The sequence below is a fragment of the Condylura cristata genome, unplaced genomic scaffold (assembly GCF_000260355.1).
Source record: "Condylura cristata isolate star-nosed mole 26May11 unplaced genomic scaffold, ConCri1.0 scaffold00002, whole genome shotgun sequence".
Taxonomy (NCBI): domain Eukaryota; kingdom Metazoa; phylum Chordata; class Mammalia; order Eulipotyphla; family Talpidae; genus Condylura; species Condylura cristata.
Window position 1 is genome coordinate 15212588 of NW_004567103.1, and position 23099 is coordinate 15235686.

A 23099-nucleotide genomic window follows, 5' to 3' on the forward strand; every position below is an offset into this window, starting at 1 on the left:
CAGGAGACCTTTAGAGGCACTTGGAGCAGAGAGATGTTTGAAGAAATGGTGCTTGTTTCTTGGCCCTGGACTGTTTGAAACCGATGTGGGTGAGAGGCCTACGGGGAGTTCCACTATGGCAGCATTTATCTTGATTTTGGTTTTGCTCTTTTCCTCCCAGACTTGTCTGACATTTTCTGACCCTTTCTATGGGTCCCTGCCAGAAGGTGCTTTAGACTTGTGGCAGCTTTCAGGACTTGTTTTAGGCCAATCCCTTTTGGGTGGATCTCTACCCACGAGGGGATGGGTAACTTTGGGTGTTTTAACTATATTGTCTTTTCTGTATTGCACACTCACTGTATTAAAGTTCCTTTCCATTAAAGGTCTTATATGTTTTGTCTTGATGCGACAGAGGAGAGAACCTAGTTAGACCAGGCAGGTTTTGGGGGCTCCTCTCTTCCCTGTAACAGTCACATTCCCACTCCATTATTAAAAATTCATACAGAGACAATAAAAAATTGTTCCAAATCTATATGACCCAAAGTAAAAAGAAATCTGAAAAAGGATTCATAATGTTCTATAAAACATCTGAATCTTTAAAATTAGTACTGTGCCTCCATTATCTGGGAATGTGGGGGAGGATTTCAGCTCTCCCACATCTATTTTTTTTTCTGTAAAAGTAAAACAGTGATTAGAAAATGAATTCACTTGTTAATTTGGACAACAGTATTTGTTCCTAATTGAGATATCTTGTGGCACCATTCTTCAGGATACTTGTGTATGTGTGGTTAGTTAATACAGCATTAAGTAGAGCAAAAATTGTTCCAGTAATTATACCCTTAATGTTAACCTTTGTCAAACTAAAGAACAACTGCAATCTTGGGGAAGATAAAGCCCACACTTATTAGCCAAAACTTTCTTAACTATTTATTACTGCATAAAACATTATCAAAACTTAGTGGCTAACCCAACCAATCCACCTCTCTGTTGTCTGTGGGCCTGGGACCCACAAGCTCTACTGGGCAGGTCTGACTCAGATCTTCAGGCGGCTGCCGCCCGACTGCCTGCACGAGGGCTAAGGGACGTGTGAAGCGGCTCAGTCCTACAACTGGCAGGCAGCATTGGCAAGATGCTGCTCTCCGTGTAGGGAGCAGCTCATGTGTCCTTACATGACACTGGCTGACTCCCAGATCGCAACCCAGGAAACCACAACCGAAGCAGCAGGGCCTTTCTGACCCAGCCTTCGAAGTCACACACTTTTTCTACAGCATTTTATTGGTCACATGAGTCAGCCCTGTTTTGATGTGGGTGTAGTACCCCACAGGGCAGGATAATTACTCTAAGACAGAAGGATCTTTTATGGAAGGAAGAAGGTCAGTTAAATGCACAGAAGAGGAGGGCTCATCTGTTAAGATGAAAGGTGCGAGGAGGTTTTTTAGCCGGCCTCAGAGTTAACCTGTGTTCATTTAGGGCTTCAGGCAGGACACTGAGTGCGCTGTTCTGTCCCCGTGCAGGAAGGTACAGCCTCCCACCGGGCCCTTCTTTTGGTGTTAAATCTATAAATAGTAAATTGGGTCATTTTCTGGGCACCAAACATTGATTACATTTTTATGCAGCTCCAGAGGGGACATCAAGGGCCTGCTGAAATCTTTCACTTCACACACAGGGAAAAATATCTACTGGTACTATTCTTGCATCAGGCCAACAGCAGATTCATTAATCCCCTCTGAGGTTCTGGTTTACCTAGAATGCTATAATCTGCTGTTTGTTTAGAAGGTAAATAGCCACGCTATTTTAGAACAATAATTAAAAGAAACTCTGGAGAGCAGAGTCATCTATGAGGAAGCTAGGAGGATTTAGGTGCTGGTGCCATCTGCATGGGTGGCTGCTTAGTTTCTTTGATTCATTTCAAGATTTTTATTATTTTTCATACAGGTTGTATTTCGGGGTGAACTGAGCTCCAGGAGGGAGGGATTCTGTGTATTTCTTTCAGACAAATAAATGGATGGGATATTTGTCATTTTAAAGAGTTAAATAAAATATAGCCATGCAAGATTATTAAGATTTAATGTTTTACTATTCTGAAAAAGATGTTCTCAAATGTCACACATGATTTTCATCTATACATAAACCAGATGATAATATTTGCTGAAATTAGTGGTGAAAGAGGCGAAGATTGGTATGAGCGAGGATTATTCCCAACTCGTCACAAGCCTCAATCACAACTTTGTCAGCAGCAGAGCCGGAAGGGGCAGCAATGTACGCCACACCGCTCTGAGGAAAAAAGAGACAGTCTCAAAACAAAGTTTTATGCTAAAGAAACAATACTCAACATCCCACTTGAAAAAGCCTACATTAACAGTGAATTCACACACTGTAGATGGATACCCTCAGTCAAAAGGCAAAATAACAGAATTTGTGTTATCCGTACATCAAATAGAGAGGTGAGAAGAATCCTTTAAATATTACTGATGCATCACACTGCCAAAGCCTGAGCAGATCACTCACAGAACTTAAATGTCATACACAGGATTTCTGAAATAGTTTCTACATACTCATCAACTGAACACTAATGCATACCAATTCATACGTACCCTCTTAGCTCTGTCTACATTATCCCTGAAAGGAAAGAAGGCATCAGAGCTGACAGACACTTCACTGAGTTTGTCAATCCACTCTTTCTTCTGAGCCTCAGTTAATAATTCAGGAACCTGCTCAAACAGTGCCTTCCACTTTTCCAAATCTTCATCCTGGTTGGGGGTGAGAGAGAAAAGTTGACATCATCTTTAGCATTACCTGATACAAATCAGAGTATCAGAACACCCTACGGCAATCAAGACCCTTTCCCAAACTTAATTATAAATAATGGATCATTCAAGTCCTTACATCTAAAAATCTTTTTTTTTTTGATACTTTTCATACTTCATTAAGGAAAAAATCTAAGTGTACCAAATAAAGACAATTTACCTTCTAAAAGTTTACTCAAAATACATCTTTTTCTTTAATCTCTACCTAAATTATTAAATCAACTACTTTACATCCCTATATCAAAGCAAGCAAACATTGTGGACATGCTAGAACTACATTTAAACAACCAGTCTCAAGTCTATAGTCAGTTTTCCTGACTGACTCATAATCATTATTGGGGCAGAGAGGATTCACTAGAGAGAAGGAAAGAGAACAGGTAGAATGACTGAAATACAATGCTATGGGGAGCAGTGTGCGAGACATGCAAGGTCTGCTGCGCCATGTGGGTCACCTCCCTGGCTGGGGATCGCACTCAGGCCCTACTGGTGATAGCTTGATAATGCTGAGACTTCACCCCTAGACCACCAGGGAGGCCCCACAGTAGTCATATATTTTTTTAAGATTTATTTCTTTATGCATACAGAATTGGGGTATAAACCAGAGGTGCAGAGGCAGTGACAAGATTCGCCAGAGACAGAGTGGGGAGCAAACAGGCAGATTGATGAGGTACAATTCTGAGGGAAGCAGCAGGTGGGTCAGGAGAGATCTGCTGCGTCACATGGGTCACCTCCAAGGCCGGGGATTAAACTAGCACTGAAGTGGTTGCCGCCAGCTTGCAGTGCTGTGTATAAACCCGTTGCACCACCAGGGAGGGCCCAGGTATTCATATTTTTATTTTTTATTTTTTTTTGGTATTCATATTTTTAAAAGATGCTTCTATGTGGATATTTTTGGCTTAAGCAGCACATTTTTATTTTGTTCACAAATGAAGACTCTTTCAGAACTATTAGCAGGATTTTGCTGGGTAATATTAAATAGAGAAATGTAAGTATTAAGGTAGAAAAGAAATACTATTTTACAAGGCATACTCTTCAATGACACTTATACCACGGGTTCCTGTCCCTGAACAGATAACTTAAAGTCAGTTGACTTACTCCCTTGAAAGACCACTGAGTTTTTTTATTATAACACTTCTCTCTTTTCTTTTCCTTTCCATCCAATATTTGTGAAGCATCTGGTCTGGCTACACCCCACTCTTTGGCAGGCCACCTGATATTTACATTTCACTGCTTCCAGATATCTTCTTCAAAACAGAAGACATTAGAGAACACGAAACATAATAACTACATGTTGAGCTGTTATTGGCACATGTAGAAAATGTGGGGAGAGCAGAAAGACACTGAACATCTGCCACCAGGAAATTAGGAGTTTAATGATGAACGTACTAAATACTCCAGCCACCCAAAGACAAAACTTTGTACCTCGCCGATAGTTCCAGTAACATACTGATCAATGGCATTGGAGATTTCTGCTCTCTTCACTCCAGTTTTAAACTTCATTGAAAGCACTTGAGGATGATGTCTGAGCCACCAGCAGTTCGCCTTATCCCCTGCAAGCCTCGTGCAATGTATCCGAGACTGCTGTCCTGCTCCGATGCCAATAACCTAGAGAACCCGGGGATTAAAATGAAAACTCCTTTTCAGTAGCACACTTTGCTGCACAGACCTATTGTGCCTATTCCCCCAGATCTCTCAATTTTGTGGAATAAAGTATCAGGCCACAATAAGAAAAGTAGAAGTGATTTTTAAGTCATTAATGGGTAAAGGTACTTTCACTGCCCAGTGATATCTGAAATAGAGCCATCAGTATAAGACCCTAGAAGTCTTGGACACCACGGTGAAAAGCAGTCTTTATGGAACGTATTAGAACCCAAGGGCCAGTACTTACAGCCTCCTAGGCTTTTGTAATGTGAGAGCAGCAATGTTTTAACATTCAGTAATCACTAAAATTCTGAATTTGACAGGAATTTTATGGTTCATATCAATTACTATCTACCCCCCTCTCCCACTTTCGGGAAAGGCCGAAAGGGCTCCCAAGGCTGCTGAAGGCAGAGCAGAACCAGGCGCCTGCAGCTGGGAGGCCTGATGGCAAGTGGGTCAGTCCTGCATTCTGTGGCTGAGGGCACTGGGCAGACACAAGACATCCTGCTTTACATCAGAGAGCAGAACTTATTCAGAAACACGCTGAATGTCTGAGATGCAGCAGTGGTTGCACAAGCAGCCAGTGCAATAGCTGGCTAACTTCTACACTTTAGAGTAGATTTTACTGTATGCAAATTGTACATCAGTAAACCTGATTTTCCCCCAAACTGCACTTTTCTTTTTTTTTAAATGCAGTCTATTTTTTTAAAAAGATTTATTTATTTATGCATATAAGAACTGGTGTACAGGTCAGAGGTACAGGGGATTTACCAGAGACACTGTGGGGTACAGAACATGTAGACTGAAATACACTGCTGAGGGGAGCAGCAGGCGGTTCAGGAGAGGTCTGCTGCACCATGTGGGTCAGCTCCTTGTCAGGGGCTCAAACTCATGGCAGTGGCTGCAGATAACTTTATAATGCTGTTTTAAGCCCTTTCCCCACCAGGGTAACCCCTGTATCTTTCTTTAAATTAATGTGATACTGGTTTATAGTACTGTATAAGGTACCAGGGAAGGGTCACACATCTTCAGTTACCCCACTGAAGCCCCCATAACCCTTTGCCATGGTTGGCTGGGCCTCCTCTTCCCTTAGTTGCCTCCCTATACTCCCTGTACCCCGTAGTCCTAAAATCCTCCATTTCTGCTAGCCTCAATCTTGCAGTTAGATTTCTAGTTTATTTTGGTTTCATTTTCTCTGCTTTATTTCTTCATATCCCACATATAGGTGAGATCATCTGCTTTCTTCAGCAAATCTGATTTTGAAAGATCACATTAACTCCTAGCTAAAAGGACTAAAAAGAAAGTCAGTGAAAACACCCTTCAAGCTGCAAATGTGGGCTGCACCGTGCAGTACCATTCTGTACTCACACCACACTGGAAATGCTACCACTAGAGAGCAAGAGGGCGAGCGAGTGAGCCCAGGATGCGCAGCTTAACTACAGTCCCACTAATCATAATGCACCAATTCAGTCTCGGCAAGAAGCAATATGACTACTTTTATACTTAGCTTCAAGGGCACGGACTTTAACAATCTGCCCAGTTACTGAGCAAATACTGACAAACCCAGAAGAGAAATTCTTGGCAAATTCTCCTTTTCTCCTTTTCAAGTAGCCTAGAACCTGAGGCAGATGGATTTTTAATAACATTTTGTAAAAACTGCCCCCCCCCCCCCCCCCCCAGTGAGTTTGACAGCTGGGTTACCTGACCATTCTTGGCGTAGCACACAGAATTAGACTGAGTGTACTTGACAGCAATGGTGGCGACAATGAGATCTCGGAGTGCAGAATCTGGCAACTGAACACAGAACATCCATCACGTTGGCCTTTTTAAACTTCACTTAACTGTAAGCATCTCACGTGTCACTTATCCTAACTGACCTATAATGTAATTATATCTTTCAAAGGACAGAGTGACGTTATCTGTTCATTCTAAGCAACACCAGTTAACTGGAAAGACCGATACTTAAGATGTCTGTCGTGACACACAGCACAATGCCTCATGAATCAGTCTCAAGCTGGTGCCATTTTGCAGCAATGTAGGCTTACACCTGTTTATATATCACCTGAGATATAAAATACTATAGCCTTCCCAAAACTGACATTCCACAGTCCTAACAAATGTCTAGAGATATGAGAAAACATATGTTCAGAAAATAAACCCAAGAATAACTTTTATAGACATCACAAGTAATTATGATGCCTGCATATGGCCAGAGCTGTTTTCTGAGAAAATTAAATTAGTCATTTTCTGCTTTGTTTAGAATATTCTGAGAAACTATTAAAAACGCATTGTAAACTATTAGTCCAAATAGAATAAAAAAAATTAATATTGTAAATGTCACTACCTTCAATGTAGTGAATAAATATAAGTGGAAAAGGGAGTATTTGGTATATTAGGTGGACAGAGGACATAAACAGCAGTCATGGGATGAATCAGGGAACTGAAAAAGTAATAAATCAGATTCCATCAAAATTCTAAACTTAATGTTCTTGAGGCTAGTGTGGTAACAAGTTGCTGCTAAAAAGATGGACGGGAAGACAAGAAAGATGAAACCATAATTCTCATCTGCAAGTAGAAAAGAATACAAAACTATAAAATACTGATAAATTATTTACTAGTCCGGAACTTAAAAACCCACAAGGAAAACAAAGAGCCTCAACACATGGATCTAAATGAATATCCTTACAGTGTTTTAAAAATACATTAACCAATCAGGTTAACAAAGAAAGAGCCTCATTTCACTGGGAGCTGCTTAAAGTGACACCACTAGCAACACAGATAGAGGTGGAAACTCCAGCACCTCACATCACAAAAGAGCAGATTTTAAAAGGCTGAAGGCCATTTCTCATATAAAGCTCACATGTTCCTTCAAGGCAGCATTAATTTTCAAATATCAAAATGGAAGACTATCAACTAAACCGAACAATAATCAGATCTTCATCAACATATATTTATTAACAGATGAAACTGTAAGAGCTAGAGTTTATTTTCAGCAAATCCATAAATGCCTCAGGAAGCAGAACTGAGAACAAATCACAGCTCCTCATTTTTGCAATTGTTACAGTGAATGACTTGGTAACAGACTAATCCCTTTAAGGAACAAACAGAAAAGTCAGACACAGAGCCAATAAAATAGCAAGTGCAAAGAGGCAAAGATCCCAGAGATAAAGGAAACAGGAAGAAATGAGTCTGTCTACCATATTCCACTCAAGGCATTTTCCACTCAACAGACAATAAACTTAAAGGTAAATGAACTGAGCACAGCTTTGGCAGTCTTTCAGGATGAAAGGGCAAAACAGAGTTCAAAATAGACACCGGGAAAGAGATACAGTGGCTACTCAGATTTTTCAGCAGCACCAGGATGAGCCATAAACAGACAGGTCCTCACAAATACTGAAGCTCAAATTCAAATCATCTCCATTCCTGACAGGATGAGGATTATCGCCTCCATGTGCTCTGCTGCCAGAAGTAGTGAACTCTCTCGGGGAAAAATAATACCATCCAAACCCTCAAAATCTTCCTACAGCTTTTCATATCCAACCCTCAGCACTCAATCAAAAATACCAACAGACAAGACTGAAAAAACAACAGAATGACACATCCACAGTACTGAAAATGTCAATGTTAGACCCAGGAAAACTCTTCAAATGAAGGTATTTCACTCCAGTTAAGGTATTTCAGAAAACAAATATCACCTTACCATTTCCTAGTGGTATAAGGTGTAATGCTGAGCAAATGTGTTATTGTAACCTTTACAATAGATGATAGGCATCCCCTCATAGTGTGTGATGTGCATTAAACATCATATGTGTTGATTTTTTCAGTCACCTTATCCTAGGATTGTGGCCTTCCCAAAGGAAAACAAAAAGCACAAGAACAAAAACTTACCTATTTGCAAATATTGATTACAGCATTAAAAAATGAACAACTTAAAATATTCATCATGATACATCTATACCCTGCCTATTACTTGCTATGTGTAAACACATTCTGTAGTTGGGTGCTTGAAAAAAAGTAAGTTAAAGACAGAATCATAATAGACATGACCTTCTTTTTGCAAAATGGAAGACGAATAGCCCTGCAGATGTACACAGGCACAGAAACTTCCCGTATGGTTTTCCATTCATTTTTAAGCTTGTAAGCTTTCCTCATGACCCAAAGATGTCCTAGCTATTTATATATCAACCAGTTTTAAAGAAGGATCTTAGTAAAGGTATAAATGTTAAGTACTAGAAACATGTCTACTGAATTAATAACATTCAGCTTGAATTATTTTCAAACTTACATCTTTATTTTTGGTAACAACATTGCTGAATAATGACTTGTCAACGACACCATTATTTCTCTTCTGGCTTAAACGAAGACCAAAGAGAGTGCGAACTTCATTTTCATCTGGTTTGTAAGACTGGTCCATCTAAGATACAAATTTAAAGGGTTAAAAACAATTCATCTACATCTCTCACAAATTTTCATTTAATTTGTGTACAAAAAGATTTCATTTTATGACATTTATATGCATTTTCCCCTGATTTAAGTATGTGTAAGCTCATTTCAGAATGGATGTGATAATATGCTCAGTCACCAATATATTTTGCTCCAAAAATTTTATAGGTTTAACCATACTATAGTCTTACAATTTACACCAAACATATTAAACCAGTCATTTCAGTGAATGCATTTTGTTTACCCTAACTAAAAGCAATATCCACGCACTACTTAAGGACATTTTCGTCAACGAGTGAATATACAATGTCGGTCTCAAAAGCCTAACAGGTTAGGCCATTGTGTGTAATTATACTCTATGGTTCAAAAAATGATGATACTGCCTATTATTAAGTGACCTTTTTAAAGATCAAACATAAAAGCAGATTTGCTAAAACATAAGCAGTGGCACAAAAATTAAATTGTAATTTTCCTTTCTTTCCAAAAATCTATTACAAATACCTAGCTAACACTTGAATTGAAAAGCTAAAAAGGAGGGAAATGGGATCTGTGGTCTGTTTGTTACTTCAAAGGGCATGTATGACATTTATAGCCATCTTTCTCTCCCAAGTTTGGAACTGAGAAGACAATTCACCGTGGAGGAAGGCTCCTCTAAGGCAAACCCAAGGTTACTCGCTGCAGTAACTCGCTGCAATAGTTATGCACTAGGGACCGGCCATATAATGGTACACACTTCCAAGGAGGTGAAACAGCACACACTTGTTTTAGTGGGGGGAAAAAAAGGATAGAAAAAGAAATGCAAATATTTGCTGAATATGTGTAGACTACTTAAGGAAAGATAAGAAATTTAAAATGCTAGTTACTTCTAAAAATGGTTAATAAGACTAATAGAAAGGAAAGATGAGGAATTGTTACATGAATTTACTAACTATCTCAAAAAAATTTAGTTAGGGGTAAGGAAGCTATTCTCATCTTAAGCCAAAAATAGGGGGGGGGGGGAACAAAAATGCCAGAAAGAAGGACCTGTAAGGGAAGTGTTAGAATAAAGGGAAGATTACGGTGGGGGAAGAGGTTGAAAAACAAGAGTAAAATCATTTCAAACATGAATTATACTAACCTTAAGAACACAATAGCTTCCATTTTTCTTTTTAGAAAGTATCTGCAAAGCTTCTTCCTCATATCCTGGAGCAACAATGCCATCAGATACCTATAAATACATTAAACGTTAACTTTTATTAAAGAAAAGTGGAGAACACTTCTAGAACAACAGGGAGACAATTACCTGTCTTGAACAGTGCAGTGGCAGTTTCTGGTTCCTACATCCATAGAGAAGACTAAAGTTCTCCTTAAAAGGATAAGTCTTGCCAGAATACAACTCTCTGTGCTACCTTTTCTCACCTGCTATCCTGTCAAGGTTTTTGATTGGCTGTTTCACTTTTAACTGAGAAAATGTGAGTAATTCACTCTAATATGTGCACCTTTGGAAGACAATTTTTTTTTTTTTTTTTTTTACTATTCTGTTCATAGGTGAGGTTTTACAACTGGAAAGAGAACATTCTAGCCCTGGTTCTTCCAGTGCCTGGCTATACTGAGCTCAAGCAAGGCATATTCCCTAACAGCAAGACAGGGGTACGATTAAACAGAGATTTAACGTTTAACATCTCATAAATAAAAACACAAGTCAAGCTCATGCTCCAACCCCTTGTACTGTAAACTGTAACGTCATGTCAGCTCCCTGCAGTAGGGATGACAGTCATCACAAGGAGCCATTAAATATTGTCAACCACACGCTGGTTCAGCCTTCATTTCTACTGATGTTTTACCTCTAAGTTATCTGATTATCTGAGCTACCCTCTTTAACTTTTTGTCTCTTTATCTCTAACACCCCCAACTTTCTGTAATGCTTGTTCAGCATCCAACTGATGGGGGTTAGTTTTTCAGAGTAGTTTATAGTTTTCTCCATTATAATTTCTCATTACAGACCTAGGGGAAATTTATAGTAATATTCACTATTACATGGCACCATATCCTCTTGGCAAATAGTAACTTTAGCATTAAAATACTAAGTTAAGGGCCCTCCTTGGTGGTGCAGCAGGTTAAAGCACAGCACTAAGAAGCTAAAGCCACTTCAGCAAGAGTTCGATCCCTGCCCACCCCGGTGGTAACCCACATGGCGTGGCAGACCTCTCCTGACCCGTCCGCTGCTCCCCTCAGCAGTGTATTTCCTCGAGCTGCCTGTTCTGCTCCCCACTCTGTCTCTGGTGAATCCTCTCACTGCCCCTGCACCTCTGGCCTGTACCCCAGTTCTTTGTGCATAAATAAATAAATCTTTGAAAAAAAAACACTAAGTTAAAAAGTATAAATTAAAACTATCATAACAGCAAAGGGTAACATCCCTTCTCTGAAATATTAAATCATGAGAAATCAAAGCTGCAATTGAGTCAAGAATTCATATTCTACATAAAATATAAACAATCTAACTGAGAGCTTTAACAAATTTACAGAGGCTACAAATATAAAAGTGTATGTTATGGGTTCAAGTAACACTGAATAAAGCTTTATTATCTATGCATGGCTCAAGATATACAAATGTCCATTTACTAACCTCTCTGGAGATAATTTTGGCAGTAGGGACATCACAAACATCAGATAATGCAATGAAGTCACCAAATGAAGACATCCTATCAGCCCCTATAGATAAAAATTAAAATGAGGTATTTATTGTAAATCATCTTTACAAAAAATGTTAAAAAAACAAAACAAAACAAAGTGATTACTTAAAAATCTAGTCTGTTATCGTACTGACTAAAACTGAAAAGAAAAAAAATGAAAGGAAATATGGATGTTTCATTAATATGTACACATATATTAAGAATAGGGAGCACCCCCACCCCAAAGTTGGCTTACATGTTAAGTCTTACATTATCACTATGAAGGCCTGAGCTTGATCCCCAACCAGGGAGCTAACCTGTCTCATCTGCTGCTCCCATTAGCAATGTATTTCAGAAATCTGCTCCCCACTCTATCTCTGGTGAATTCTATCACTCCCTACACTCTGGCCTACACCCTAGTTCCTTAATGCAAAAAACCAAAACCAAAAAGAATATATGTATAAGTATATACATACTTATATATTATTAAGAATAGGTGTATATTCTTAATAGTGAAAGAAATGTTCAGATTAAAAAAAAATCTAGACTGTAAATTTAATATCATAGTTTACAAGAAGTTTTATAATTAGTAAGTCATTTAACTGAAATAGTAAGATATTCTTTCACCTTCTAGAGCAGCTTTTGACACTTTGTGAAGGATCTGAAGTAAACATTTTTTAGATTTTGCAGCCACACTGCCTCTGCTCAGGTACTCAACTATGTGGCTGTAGTCTGAAACCAGCAACTGACTAATGCACCAACAAAGGGACATGGCCCTGGTCATTCAAACTGTTATCTATAAAAGCAGGTGACTAGCTGGGTCTAGGACAGAAGCCATAGCAGGCTATCCCTGTTACAAGAAAAAGACCATGACAAGAACTTGCTCAACGTTCTTCCATAAATATTATAATCATGGTCAAAAACTATGAACTAGATATTCTGAAATACATAAATATAATAAGTTAGTCTAACCATTTAAATTTAGTCATATGTCAAGCAATACAAGTACCCTCAACAGTATAATCTTAAATTATATGCACCAAATTCCAATGTGCTTTCATATATTACATTAAAAAAATCAAAAACTTTTTATAAACAAATTTATTCCAAGGCACTCCAAGAATTATTCTTAAGTATTAGTAAAATACAATTACAGGTAAGTTAATACCTTATGCTAAAAAATTATTACTACTTAATTCCATCCAGGATAACACATTGCTTTTTCTCTCAAGGAAACCTCCCCTCCCCCCCAAAATCCCTATCACTTTTCTGACCTCTTGCTCGTGCATATGCAGTTGATATGGGTGTAAGGGTTTTATACAAATCGTAGACCATACAGACTCTGGCCTCATCTTCACTGAGTGGAATTCCAACAGCAGCACCTGATGTAGAAATCCATAAAACAGACCAAAAATCTAAAGTTACTACTTGGAGCTCCTATACTAAGACAGTTCTCTCAACATCTAGTCTATACAACATAACTTCAGCACTTATGCTAAATTAAATAAGCACTTGTTGGGCTAGACAATTAAACAGTAACACTATAGTTGCAGCCAGGTAAGGATGAGAAAAATCTCTCTGGCCTGTGAAAATAGGCCCCTGACCCAGGTCTGACAGCGACAGGCATGTGTATAAAGCTAGCTTCCTTTATTATTGATTTTCTCTGTTCTGCCTGATATCACAGATCATTTATCTCTTCACTACTCACATCATTTTAATATCCAATAAACATCTCAGAACTATGTGTTGGGCTGTCAGCAAAACCGGTAACATAAATTAGCTGTGAAGTTGACTTAAATACGGAATTGTTATAAAAAAGTCAGTGAAAAAGTGTCATAAGAAAAATTTATGTCCACTCTGTAACACTTTCAATCTTATGGAGAAATATTTATTTACTCATAATGCAATACGTCATTTCATTTTCATTTCCTCAGACCTCCTGTTTCTACTACAAAAAAATACTGCCTGAGCTTATCTCATATTACAAAATTACAATTGTATAAATGAGTGATATCAGATTTTATATTACTAAAGGGATACTATTAACTATAAAATTGTTTCAGATTTCACTGACTATACATTCCCATAGATTTTGTCAAATTTCTGAAAAATTTAAAAAGTGCATTTCAAATAGTTCCAGAGCATTCCAGAGTACAGTGCTTTACCTGCTGGGCTGACGTGTTTGAAAGAGGCAGCAGCTGGAACGCCTAAAGCTTCTCTGAGTTCCTTCACCAGTTGCCAGGCATTCAGCGCATCACACAAGTTTATAAATCCAGGGGCTCCATTTAGAACTATGCACATAAAAGAATATATACACATGTTATCAGGCAAGGCCAGTAATGTCAGATCTATGCATATTTCCTAAAAAATAAAAGCACAGGCCAAGACTACACAAATATATTTTTTTTATCTTAATAATATAACAGTTTATTTTTACATCATTTTGTACACTTTTTTTTATTACAAAAGTTTATTTTTACATCATTTTGTACATTTTTTTTTCCATCTTGATTGTAATCCCCACGGGTTTCCCATCCCCAAATCCACACAAATATATTTTAAGTGTGACAGAGAGTTAAACAGATACATAAGAAAAAAATTGAAAAAGCAAGCAACACACAGGAGGCTTGAACCCACCTTGCAAAACATAAAAAACAAAACTAAACAGCCCACCTATGCACATGAACATACACATAAACACACAAGGCTAGAGCACCAACTTCAGTCAAGCTACAAATAAATCAAATGAGAATCCTGGAGTGGGAGGATGTCTGCCAAGACCAGCGTTCATCAGGGATCCATTTCATGATATGATGAAGAGCAATTATGGCACTTGCAGAGAAAGGATAAAACTTAATCTTGTCAACTTAAGAAATATTACAAATGAAAATAAGGAAAGCACAGGAAAAATCATGTTGGCTTTTTCTTCTTCTAGATCAGACTCAATAGGCTCTCTAAAATTGAAATGCAGTTCAAAAGTCTGTCTTTGAAGTTTTTCATTATCCTTTAACAACAGCAGAATTTGTTTACCAGTTAATTATCTTTTGTGAATAAGCACATATTAAGTAGTTCAGCACACAGAAACAGTGGACCTCTAATTAAAAACAAATTTATAAGAGTATTTTCTTTCTGTTTTCTTGGGTGTAGATATTCTTAAAAGCAAAAATGTTTCTCAGTATTTACCAAATACTAGTATAATGTTACACATTGTTCCAGCTGGGATATTATCAATAAATAAGTTCCTCACCCACTACCACTGTCCTCATGAAGCCTATGGGGAAGTTAGAAAAGAAATAAGATACCAACAATATAATTAGATATTTACCCAAATGAGTTGAAAACTTACAAAAACTCATATATGCATGTTTATAGCAGCTTTGTCCATAAAAAGCAAAAGCTATCCCTCCATTTTCCATATCTGTCAGTAGGGGAATGGGTGCACCGTGGAAAAACCTCAAACACAGACTGAGTCAAAGAGTCAGTTTGAAAAAGGCTACGTATTATATGTTCACAAAATACAAGACATTTTGGAAATGGGAAAACTATAGAAAGAGCATATAAAATCAGTGGTTTCCAGGCAGTGGTTTCCAGGTAGGCAAAGGTAGAAACTTTTTTTTTAAAAGATTTTATTTATCTTTGCATACAGAACTGGGGTACAAGCCAGGTAGTGAGAGACCTAACAGAACTGGAAGATTGACAAAGTACACTGCTGAGGGGAGCAGCTGGGGCGGGGCGGTTAGGAGAGTTCTGTCTCGCCATGTGGACCACCTCCAGGTTAGGGACCAAACTCTCACTGAAGTGGCTGCGGCCAGCCTGCAGCGCTGTGTCCTAACCACTGTGCCATCAGGGAGGGCCCGGTAGAAACATTTTAGTGTGATAAAAGTACTGTGCATGCATATGCAACATTACACATTTATCTAGACCCAATGAAATATACAGAGTGAATCTAAGTTTTTGATCTTGAGCTGTTTCTATAAAATATTCCTATACTCTAAAAACCGTTCTAAAAAGCAAGTCAGTTTTGAAAAAGTACTTGAAAAAAGCAATTCCCCTGACCATGAAGATGACTTGTCCTTGAGGAGTTATAGAATAAGACACAAAACAGACACTAATCAAATTAGAATGAAATAGCCAACAGGATAATGCAATATGCAATTATAAAATAAAACCTCTCACCTCCCTTTCTTTTTACAGATAGTTAGGTTACTGGTGACAGGGAGAAAGGCTAGTTGTGGTAAGTTAGAGAAAACTTGGTTTCTGAAACATTTCAGAGTTGAGAACCTTGTTCAAAAATCAAAATTTCAAAGGCTAATATTGATCAGGCACAACAAAAAGCGCTACAGAAAAATGTTTAAATTTGTTTAGTATATTAAATGGATGAAACAACAGGACTCTTGTTTCTAATGGAAGAAAACTAGTCATTAAGATCGCTCACACGCGACTCTATTCTCCCTCAATTTTGTTTCTAAGCACACACAAACATACTTTGTAACTGTGTCATTGAAAATATTCAAACTGTATGAAAAGGTAAAATGCCTTCCTGCTGTGAAAATAAGTACATGTTTGGGAGGAATCCTGTGAATCTATTACAAGAAATCCCTACTTACAGAAGACCAGGACCGTAAACTTCAAAAGAAACACAGACACTAAATAAATACTTTTACACCATCTGAGTGAAAATATAGTTAAAAATGAGGAATATGGGACCTAAAAGCATGTTGGTATTATTTCTTTACTTCAGAATAGACATACGGGATTATATAAGGAGGAAATGTGTGAGGTAAAACTGGTTTTAGAAAAGTTTACAAATACAGCTTTGCAATTCTCAGCACTGAGCACAGAGAATGAACAAAGGCAGACAGGGTTTCTGCTATGGGAGGTGACACCCTACTGGGAGAAGACAATTAAAACATCAATATACGCAGCAGAACACTGATGGTAGCTACCCTGTGAGTGCAGGAAAGCCTTTGAGGGGATGACATTTAAGGCAAGCGCTGGATGAAAGAAACCAGGACTATGAATGAACACTATAGAGATGGATTCTGGGTTAAAGGAACAATTAACCCCAGCATGGAAGTTGCTCACCTTCCCCAACAGAAGAAAGTTGTTTTTTGTGACATTCCCAAATCAAACAGAGAAAGGTAATTTACTTTTATCTTCGAAACATACATGCACACCCCCACCTGGACAGCAGCCATTACCTGTGAGGGGAAGCTTGGAATTCAGCGTGTACAACTGGGCAGGAGTTTGATGAGGGTTCATTCCATACCTCAAGGGCATCTGAGCTACTCCTTTACTATACTGTTTCCTGAAATAATCCGATATTGCTTCATCATACTGTGCCGTATGAGTGAAAGCCTGCGAAGAATTTAAGTTTTGTAAAATGTCAGCACCATTTCCTAAGCAAGAGCAAGAGTGTATTAGGTATTTTGCAACCAGCGATATCCCTCACTCACCCCACTCATTTGTGCTGGAAATACACCAAATTATACTAGAGAACACAAAGGATTTTCTTTTCCAATTCTCTTTTGATTTTTAAACAGACTCTCTCTCTCTTTCTCCTCCTAACTAGTCCTTTTATTTGGACTGTAGCCCTGGGGGGCCTTGGTGAGGGACAGAATCCAGCTTGATTGAACACTGCCTCGTTTTCCAAATATCATAAGAAGTGCGTGCCCACCTTCAAGGCTAACTGGCGTCTGGTCTCCAAGGAGGTGTCCTTACTGTCGGAGCTCTGCATCTCGGTGGACACTGCCGCATAGTCCTCTGGTTCACACACGACGGTCACTCGAGCATGGTTTTTGGCTGCTGCTCTCAGGAGGGTGACTCCACCTTTGAAGAACAAAAAGAGTTTGTATTTTCAGATGAGTGGTTAACCTCTTTCAAATAAACTGTTTACATACTTTAACTCCTTTTAAAAAAATAACCCAGATGAAATGCTACACACACACACACACACACACACAACACACAAGCACACACACAATGGATCAGAAAATACAGACAATTTACAATCACCCCAGGACACAATCTGAAAGCAATCTTCAGCGGTGGCATCAAAATATAATCTCTTCCAAAATGTAAATAATCTTTCCCCATCATTTTTCAACAAAGGTTCTTCTAACTTACCGATATCAATCTGCTCAACAGCCTCTCCAACCGTCACGTCTGGAGAAGCCACAGTCTTCACAAAGGGATACAAGTTACAAACGACAACTCTACAACAAAAAGGAATTTAATTTTCATGAAACACTCAACTTGTGTAGTTTACAGCTATGCAGAAAATAACATCACCAAAATGCCTAAGGCTCTAAAATGTAAACTGGAAGCCTGACAGTTTTACAACCTAACAAGTTACACCAAACCTTAGGGCGTCACTGCTGCAGAACACAGAGGTGGCTTTTGTCAGCAGGTGCCTCAATGCTGCTGTCTGAACTACTTCGTCTCTTCCCTATAAGAAGCCATCAAACAATTCGAGTTTTAACAGAAAGGTAAAATGCAAGGATAACATCCTCATTTTCGAATACGATTACTACTATATAAGAATTTGATTTTAGATTCCTTTTCCAATGGACTGTACCTAACATGAGAAACAAAGGATCATTTTAACAGTAGAATATGTTTGGTCTTCAGAGAAGTCCTCTAAAAGGCTGGTAATGGCAAGGCCAAAAGAAAAAAAATTAAATACAGAATTAATCTAAAATAAACAAGCAGTGAAGTAGAGTCCGTTGCTGGGATTGCAACATGAAGGTGCAGGTACCCTGGTCACAACTGGAAAAACTAATTTTAAAAAAGAAAAAATAAAAGAAAGAACTGGAAAAACTAATTTTAAAAAAGAAAAAATAAAAGAAAGAAAGTAAAACAAAAAGAGGAACTGCCCAATGTCCATTATCTTGGTGCCAAGTCCAAACAAAATGTCACAAAAAAAATATAGACCAGTTATGTCTTATGACTGCTGACAGTAGAATTTTCAACAAAATACTGGTAAACTGAATCCAGTAAAACAGAAAAGGGTGCACACAAAGCCAAGTAAAATTGTCCCAGGGATGTAAGGTTGGTTTAGCACCTACCAATCAGTTAATGAAATAGCCTTTATTAATAAAGGGCAAAACCCACCTGAGTATCTCAAATACCCACTCATGGTAAACACTCAACAAATTGAGAATCGAAGGGAACTTATTCAACATGATAAAGGACTTTGTACATGCATAATCTCAGTGTTCCTAACATTCCCAAAAAGCAGACAATCCAAATGTCCATCCACTGATAATTGGCTATATGCTGTGGAGATAAAATCATGTAGACAGAAACAAACTGGAGGCTGCCTAGGTAGTGCCAGAGGGTTGCGAAAAAATGAAGAAAGAGGTGTGTTTTTGTCTGCAGAGGAGAGTGATGATGACTATGTTCTAATAGTACAATGGTGAATACAGGAAAAACCACTGACCTGGGAAAACATAACTAAATAAAGTATACTGAATAAAGATATGATTTATACATATCGAAATACTTATATGTCTCTAAATTTATGATGATAATACAATCAGTGTATATTGCTTGCGTGTACTAAATTTTAGGTCATAATTCCCTTAAAAAGCAGAGGCTGTTTGTAGTTTAAGTTTGTATTTTGTTAATGTAAGCTTGGTAAAACCAAAAAGCTTACATAAACCAAGTCACCCAGATGGTACCTAATATTTATGGTAGGTGATCAAAACTAAAGTTAAAAAAGAACACCAAGCTTTGGCATATTGTCTTTGATCCTTAATATTTCAAAATTCAACTTCAAACTTTACCTTATAAGATTGAAATCAAGTCTGGCCATGTCAGCATTATCCTCCGGGATATTACGAGCCAAGATTCCTAATTAGCAAAACCAAAGACATAGTGAGTATTTTTTTTTTTTTAAATCTCTGTATCCATTTCTCAAAGCCTCTTTCTTGAACAACAAAATACAAAATCAATTTCCACATAACTGTTGCCAATTTTGGTACTCTTCCTGCTCCCATGAGTAGATTATGTGATGGTTCCTAGCTTTACAGCTTTTTACTGTACCAAAACCATTAACATAATTCCTGTTTCTAACTATTTTGGTCAACAGCAATTCCTTGTCTCAGATGAATGAATGAAAAGTAAAACACTTTGAAATAGTCTTCTCCTGAAACTCAGTTGCATCTGATACTTTAAGTTTGAATTGTGGTAAGTCTCTTTACAAATAAAAATCTAAATATTTTCATTAACTCTACCAAGAACTAACACTTCAAATTAGTGATTAGGTGATGAACAGTAGCAAGCAGAGGAAAAAAAATCTGAATCCACTGTACAATAAAGCAAACTAGATTTTATACAGGTGCTAATTAATGTATCATGAATTTTAGCAGGGAAAGTGACAGAACCAATACAGTTTACATAGCCTCACAGACATTTATGAGCTTATAACTTCCTTTTTTCTCATTTAATCTATAAAATATTCAACTTATCTACTCCTGAAGACTACAGATTGCTTTAAGTAGGGTACCAACCACTTACCAGCATGGACTGCCGGATGCAAGGTTTTGACACGCCCCCCTAACATTTCAGGAAATCCTGTCAGCTCAGAGACATCTCTGAAAATGAATAAACAGAATGTTGCGACTGTTTCTGCTGTCTTGTCTTTTTTATACTATCCCAAAACATCTATCAACATTTAATTCACTGTTCTCATTTGGAAAGCTTTTTCAGAATATGAATTTTCAAAATTCAGAGACAGAGTCACAGCAACATTGATGAAGTATTATTACATAAGTTCACCTAAGAAGTAATTTGACAGTATATAACAAAATATATAAGAGTATCCTTACCTCAGGAACATTTTAAAATAAAAGCAAGAATACAGGCTAATGACTAAACAAACATAAAAATGGCAAATCAAATGAATGCAAAAATAAAACTGTTTGGTAAAATGATGTTAGGCTTGTAAACCTCATACAAAAATAAATTCCCAGTGAGTCAAAAGTTGTAGTATTTTTAAAGAATTATGTAAGTATCAAAATTAAATACATTAGTACTTTCAAGACATTAAACAATAAATTGATAGCTTAGACAATGTAAATCTTAAAAACTTTTACATGAAAAGCTGGGGGAAAAAAATCAGACACAGGACAAATTCAAGACAATATTTAAAGGCTGATCCATATCACCGAACTAACCTGAAACCCTCTCTCTGGAAGAATTTACAGAAATTTTACGACAAGAAAAAAATAATGTTAAGTGGAAAAAAGAAGCAAAACTATTTCTATGTGAGCTATGAAATAGTTTGATTATAAAATAGTGGAAGGAAACATATCAACCTTCTTTATGCTTTCCATATTTCTCCAATTTTCTATCATCAATATATATTGCCTTTATAATAAAATAAATGCATATTTTAAAGCAGCAAATTCTGCCAAAAGAACAGAATTTTCAGGGGAGATTCTCCTATTAAGGTGGGCATTTGCAAGTGGCTGCTGTTTAACCAAGTATACAGGAATTCCAACATAAATGGACAAACGGATGACATGGTTTCTGATGTAAGAGTCCTACTTCTGGAATTAAGTAAGTAAAAATTCAGTATTTCTAATTGAGGTTAATCACCAAAAACAGAGACAGCAGACTTACTCTTAGAATTAGCAACCATTTGAAGTACTTGAAAAGCTTGTTACGAATTTTTATGTAACAATTGAATTCTCTGTATGCTCACTGCTGTATACTCACTGATTAAAAAATTACATCCATTTACCAGACATATCCACATGAAATTTCTGGTATAAAACTTGGGCTTTTTTTTAAACAAGCTATGCAAACGGTATAAACTCTGTAATCCTGGGCAAGTTACTTTTACGTACCTCAGTTTGTTTATTATTGAAGGTGTATAGCACTTGCTGCACTGAAAAACTGTAGCGGATTACATGAGTTAATATGTGTGTGAGAATATATAATTAATTAATACCTTAGCTTCTTTATTATTGAAGGTGTATAGCACTCACTACCCTGAAAAACTGTAGCGGATTACATGAATTAATATGTGTGTGAGAATATATAATTAGTAGTAAATATATTAGTTCATATTCCTAATTTTTTTTAAACAGTCATTATGGGGGTTAAGTGAGAAGTGGGGAGGGCTACAGATCAGACCAAACTCTGTGATGGATATATAACATGAGGGTTTATCTTGCTTTTCTCTGTACTTTTGATTATGTCTGAATTTTTTCCATAAAGCTAAGTTTGGAGGGAAAGAACTGGATAAAGAGGACCTGCTCAATTTGAAGGATGCACCTACAACAGGACTTAACAGGGTCCTATGGAAAGAACAGTCTAGAAGTTGGAAGTCACAACCTCTACTGTTCAGAAAGAGCTGCCCCACCTTCCACTATTCCTAGCCATGAGAAACTGATCAGAGAAAAGGTGTAAAAAGACTTGAAACAATGTAAAGCATTTATTTAATAAAGGTACTCCTGCCATTTGATTATGTCAAATTTAGGGAGATGTACTGCCTTAATAGGGGCTGAGGGTTTTTACAAGAGAAAAAGATAATGCTCTACCTCTATGTGGATCAAGAGGGTAAACAGCAAAATTTTCCCCATAGCAACAAAAGCAGGCAGTTCTTTCACTCCTTTTCTAGAATATGTTATTAAAGAAGGACAGGTCCTTCTGAATTCACTGTGGCTTATTACAACTCCCAGTGGCCTTTTTCACTTGATTTACCTTTTGCACATTCCTTCTTTCCATCATTGCTAAATGACCAGCTTATGGATGACAGAATGACAGATTTATATCTTCATTTGGTCACGAGACTTGCTAAGGGAGAGGTAGATCTGAATCTTCTTGTCAGTGGTTTTACTAAAGAGTCAGTCAAAATAGTAATGTGGATCATGGGAAATATAACTTGAGTTTTTCTTTCATAACAAAACAAAAAGCCTGTCTTAACTTGGAGGAAGTAGAGAACCGGCGGGCTCGAAATGAAGACTCGGCTCTCCTAAACTCCTTAAAATTGAGCTTTAGTTATCAAGTGTCTCCGTGACTCACTTTCTTCCTCTGTCAAATTATTAAGTGGTGTAGCCAGCGGGAGTAAATCCGGTCGTACTCCACAGGGCCTGGGACACACTGCTTTGTGGTGAACGTGCTCATAGTCTGTTCTGATCAGACTGACACAGAAACCAAGCTGTGCCTTACCTGACGGCCAGCCCAGCATCCCTGAGGGCTTTTGCAGTCCCTCCAGAAGCCACCAGATTCAAGCCCACAGCAGTTAGATTTCTGGCAAATTCCACGAGGCCGGTTTTGTCTGAGACACTAAATAAAGCTGAAAGACAAGGCAGTGCATTACACGAAGTTCTTCAGACCCGGGAGATGGGGGCAGCGGGGGGGGGGGGGGGGGGGTGCGCGCGCGGGCGCTGGCAGCCACTCGTCCCCAGGCCATCACCTCGGCCTACAGTGCCCAGGCCCACATCCGGGGCCTGCCCACGGGGTCTGACTCCCGCAGGCCGGGGCGAGGGGGTCGCGGGGCACCGGCAGGGGTAGGGGCTCACCGAGCTGGCCGGGCGCCATGGCTGCTGGCGGCTGGGTTCCGGGG

General features: G+C 38.1%; 1 protein-coding gene across 1 annotated transcript; it reads right to left on the reverse strand.

Annotated features, from left to right (window-relative positions):
• Nucleotides 1–2029: 2029 nt before the first annotated feature.
• Nucleotides 2030–23093, reverse strand: ATIC (5-aminoimidazole-4-carboxamide ribonucleotide formyltransferase/IMP cyclohydrolase). Its single transcript, XM_004674321.2, has 16 exons — nucleotides 23056–23093; nucleotides 22703–22829; nucleotides 20042–20118; nucleotides 19309–19375; nucleotides 17648–17736; nucleotides 17199–17350; nucleotides 16723–16879; nucleotides 13687–13812; nucleotides 12796–12903; nucleotides 11476–11561; nucleotides 9988–10077; nucleotides 8713–8841; nucleotides 6129–6221; nucleotides 4209–4391; nucleotides 2574–2729; nucleotides 2030–2253 (listed from the first exon to the last, which is right to left on the reverse strand). The coding sequence occupies exons 1-16, from the start codon at nucleotides 23072–23074 to the stop codon at nucleotides 2134–2136; spliced, it is 1779 nt and encodes a 592-aa protein (XP_004674378.1). The 5' UTR covers nucleotides 23075–23093; the 3' UTR covers nucleotides 2030–2133.
• Nucleotides 23094–23099: the final 6 nt, after the last annotated feature.

Coding starts and splice junctions, on each gene's coding strand:
- ATIC (XM_004674321.2), bottom strand. Junction 19,376..20,041: donor GCATCCGGCAGTCCATGCTG/GTAAGTGGTTGG, acceptor TTTGCTAATTAG/GAATCTTGGCTCGTAATATC. Junction 4,392..6,128: donor GCTACGCCAAGAATGGTCAG/GTAACCCAGCTG, acceptor CGGGTTCTCTAG/GTTATTGGCATCGGAGCAGG.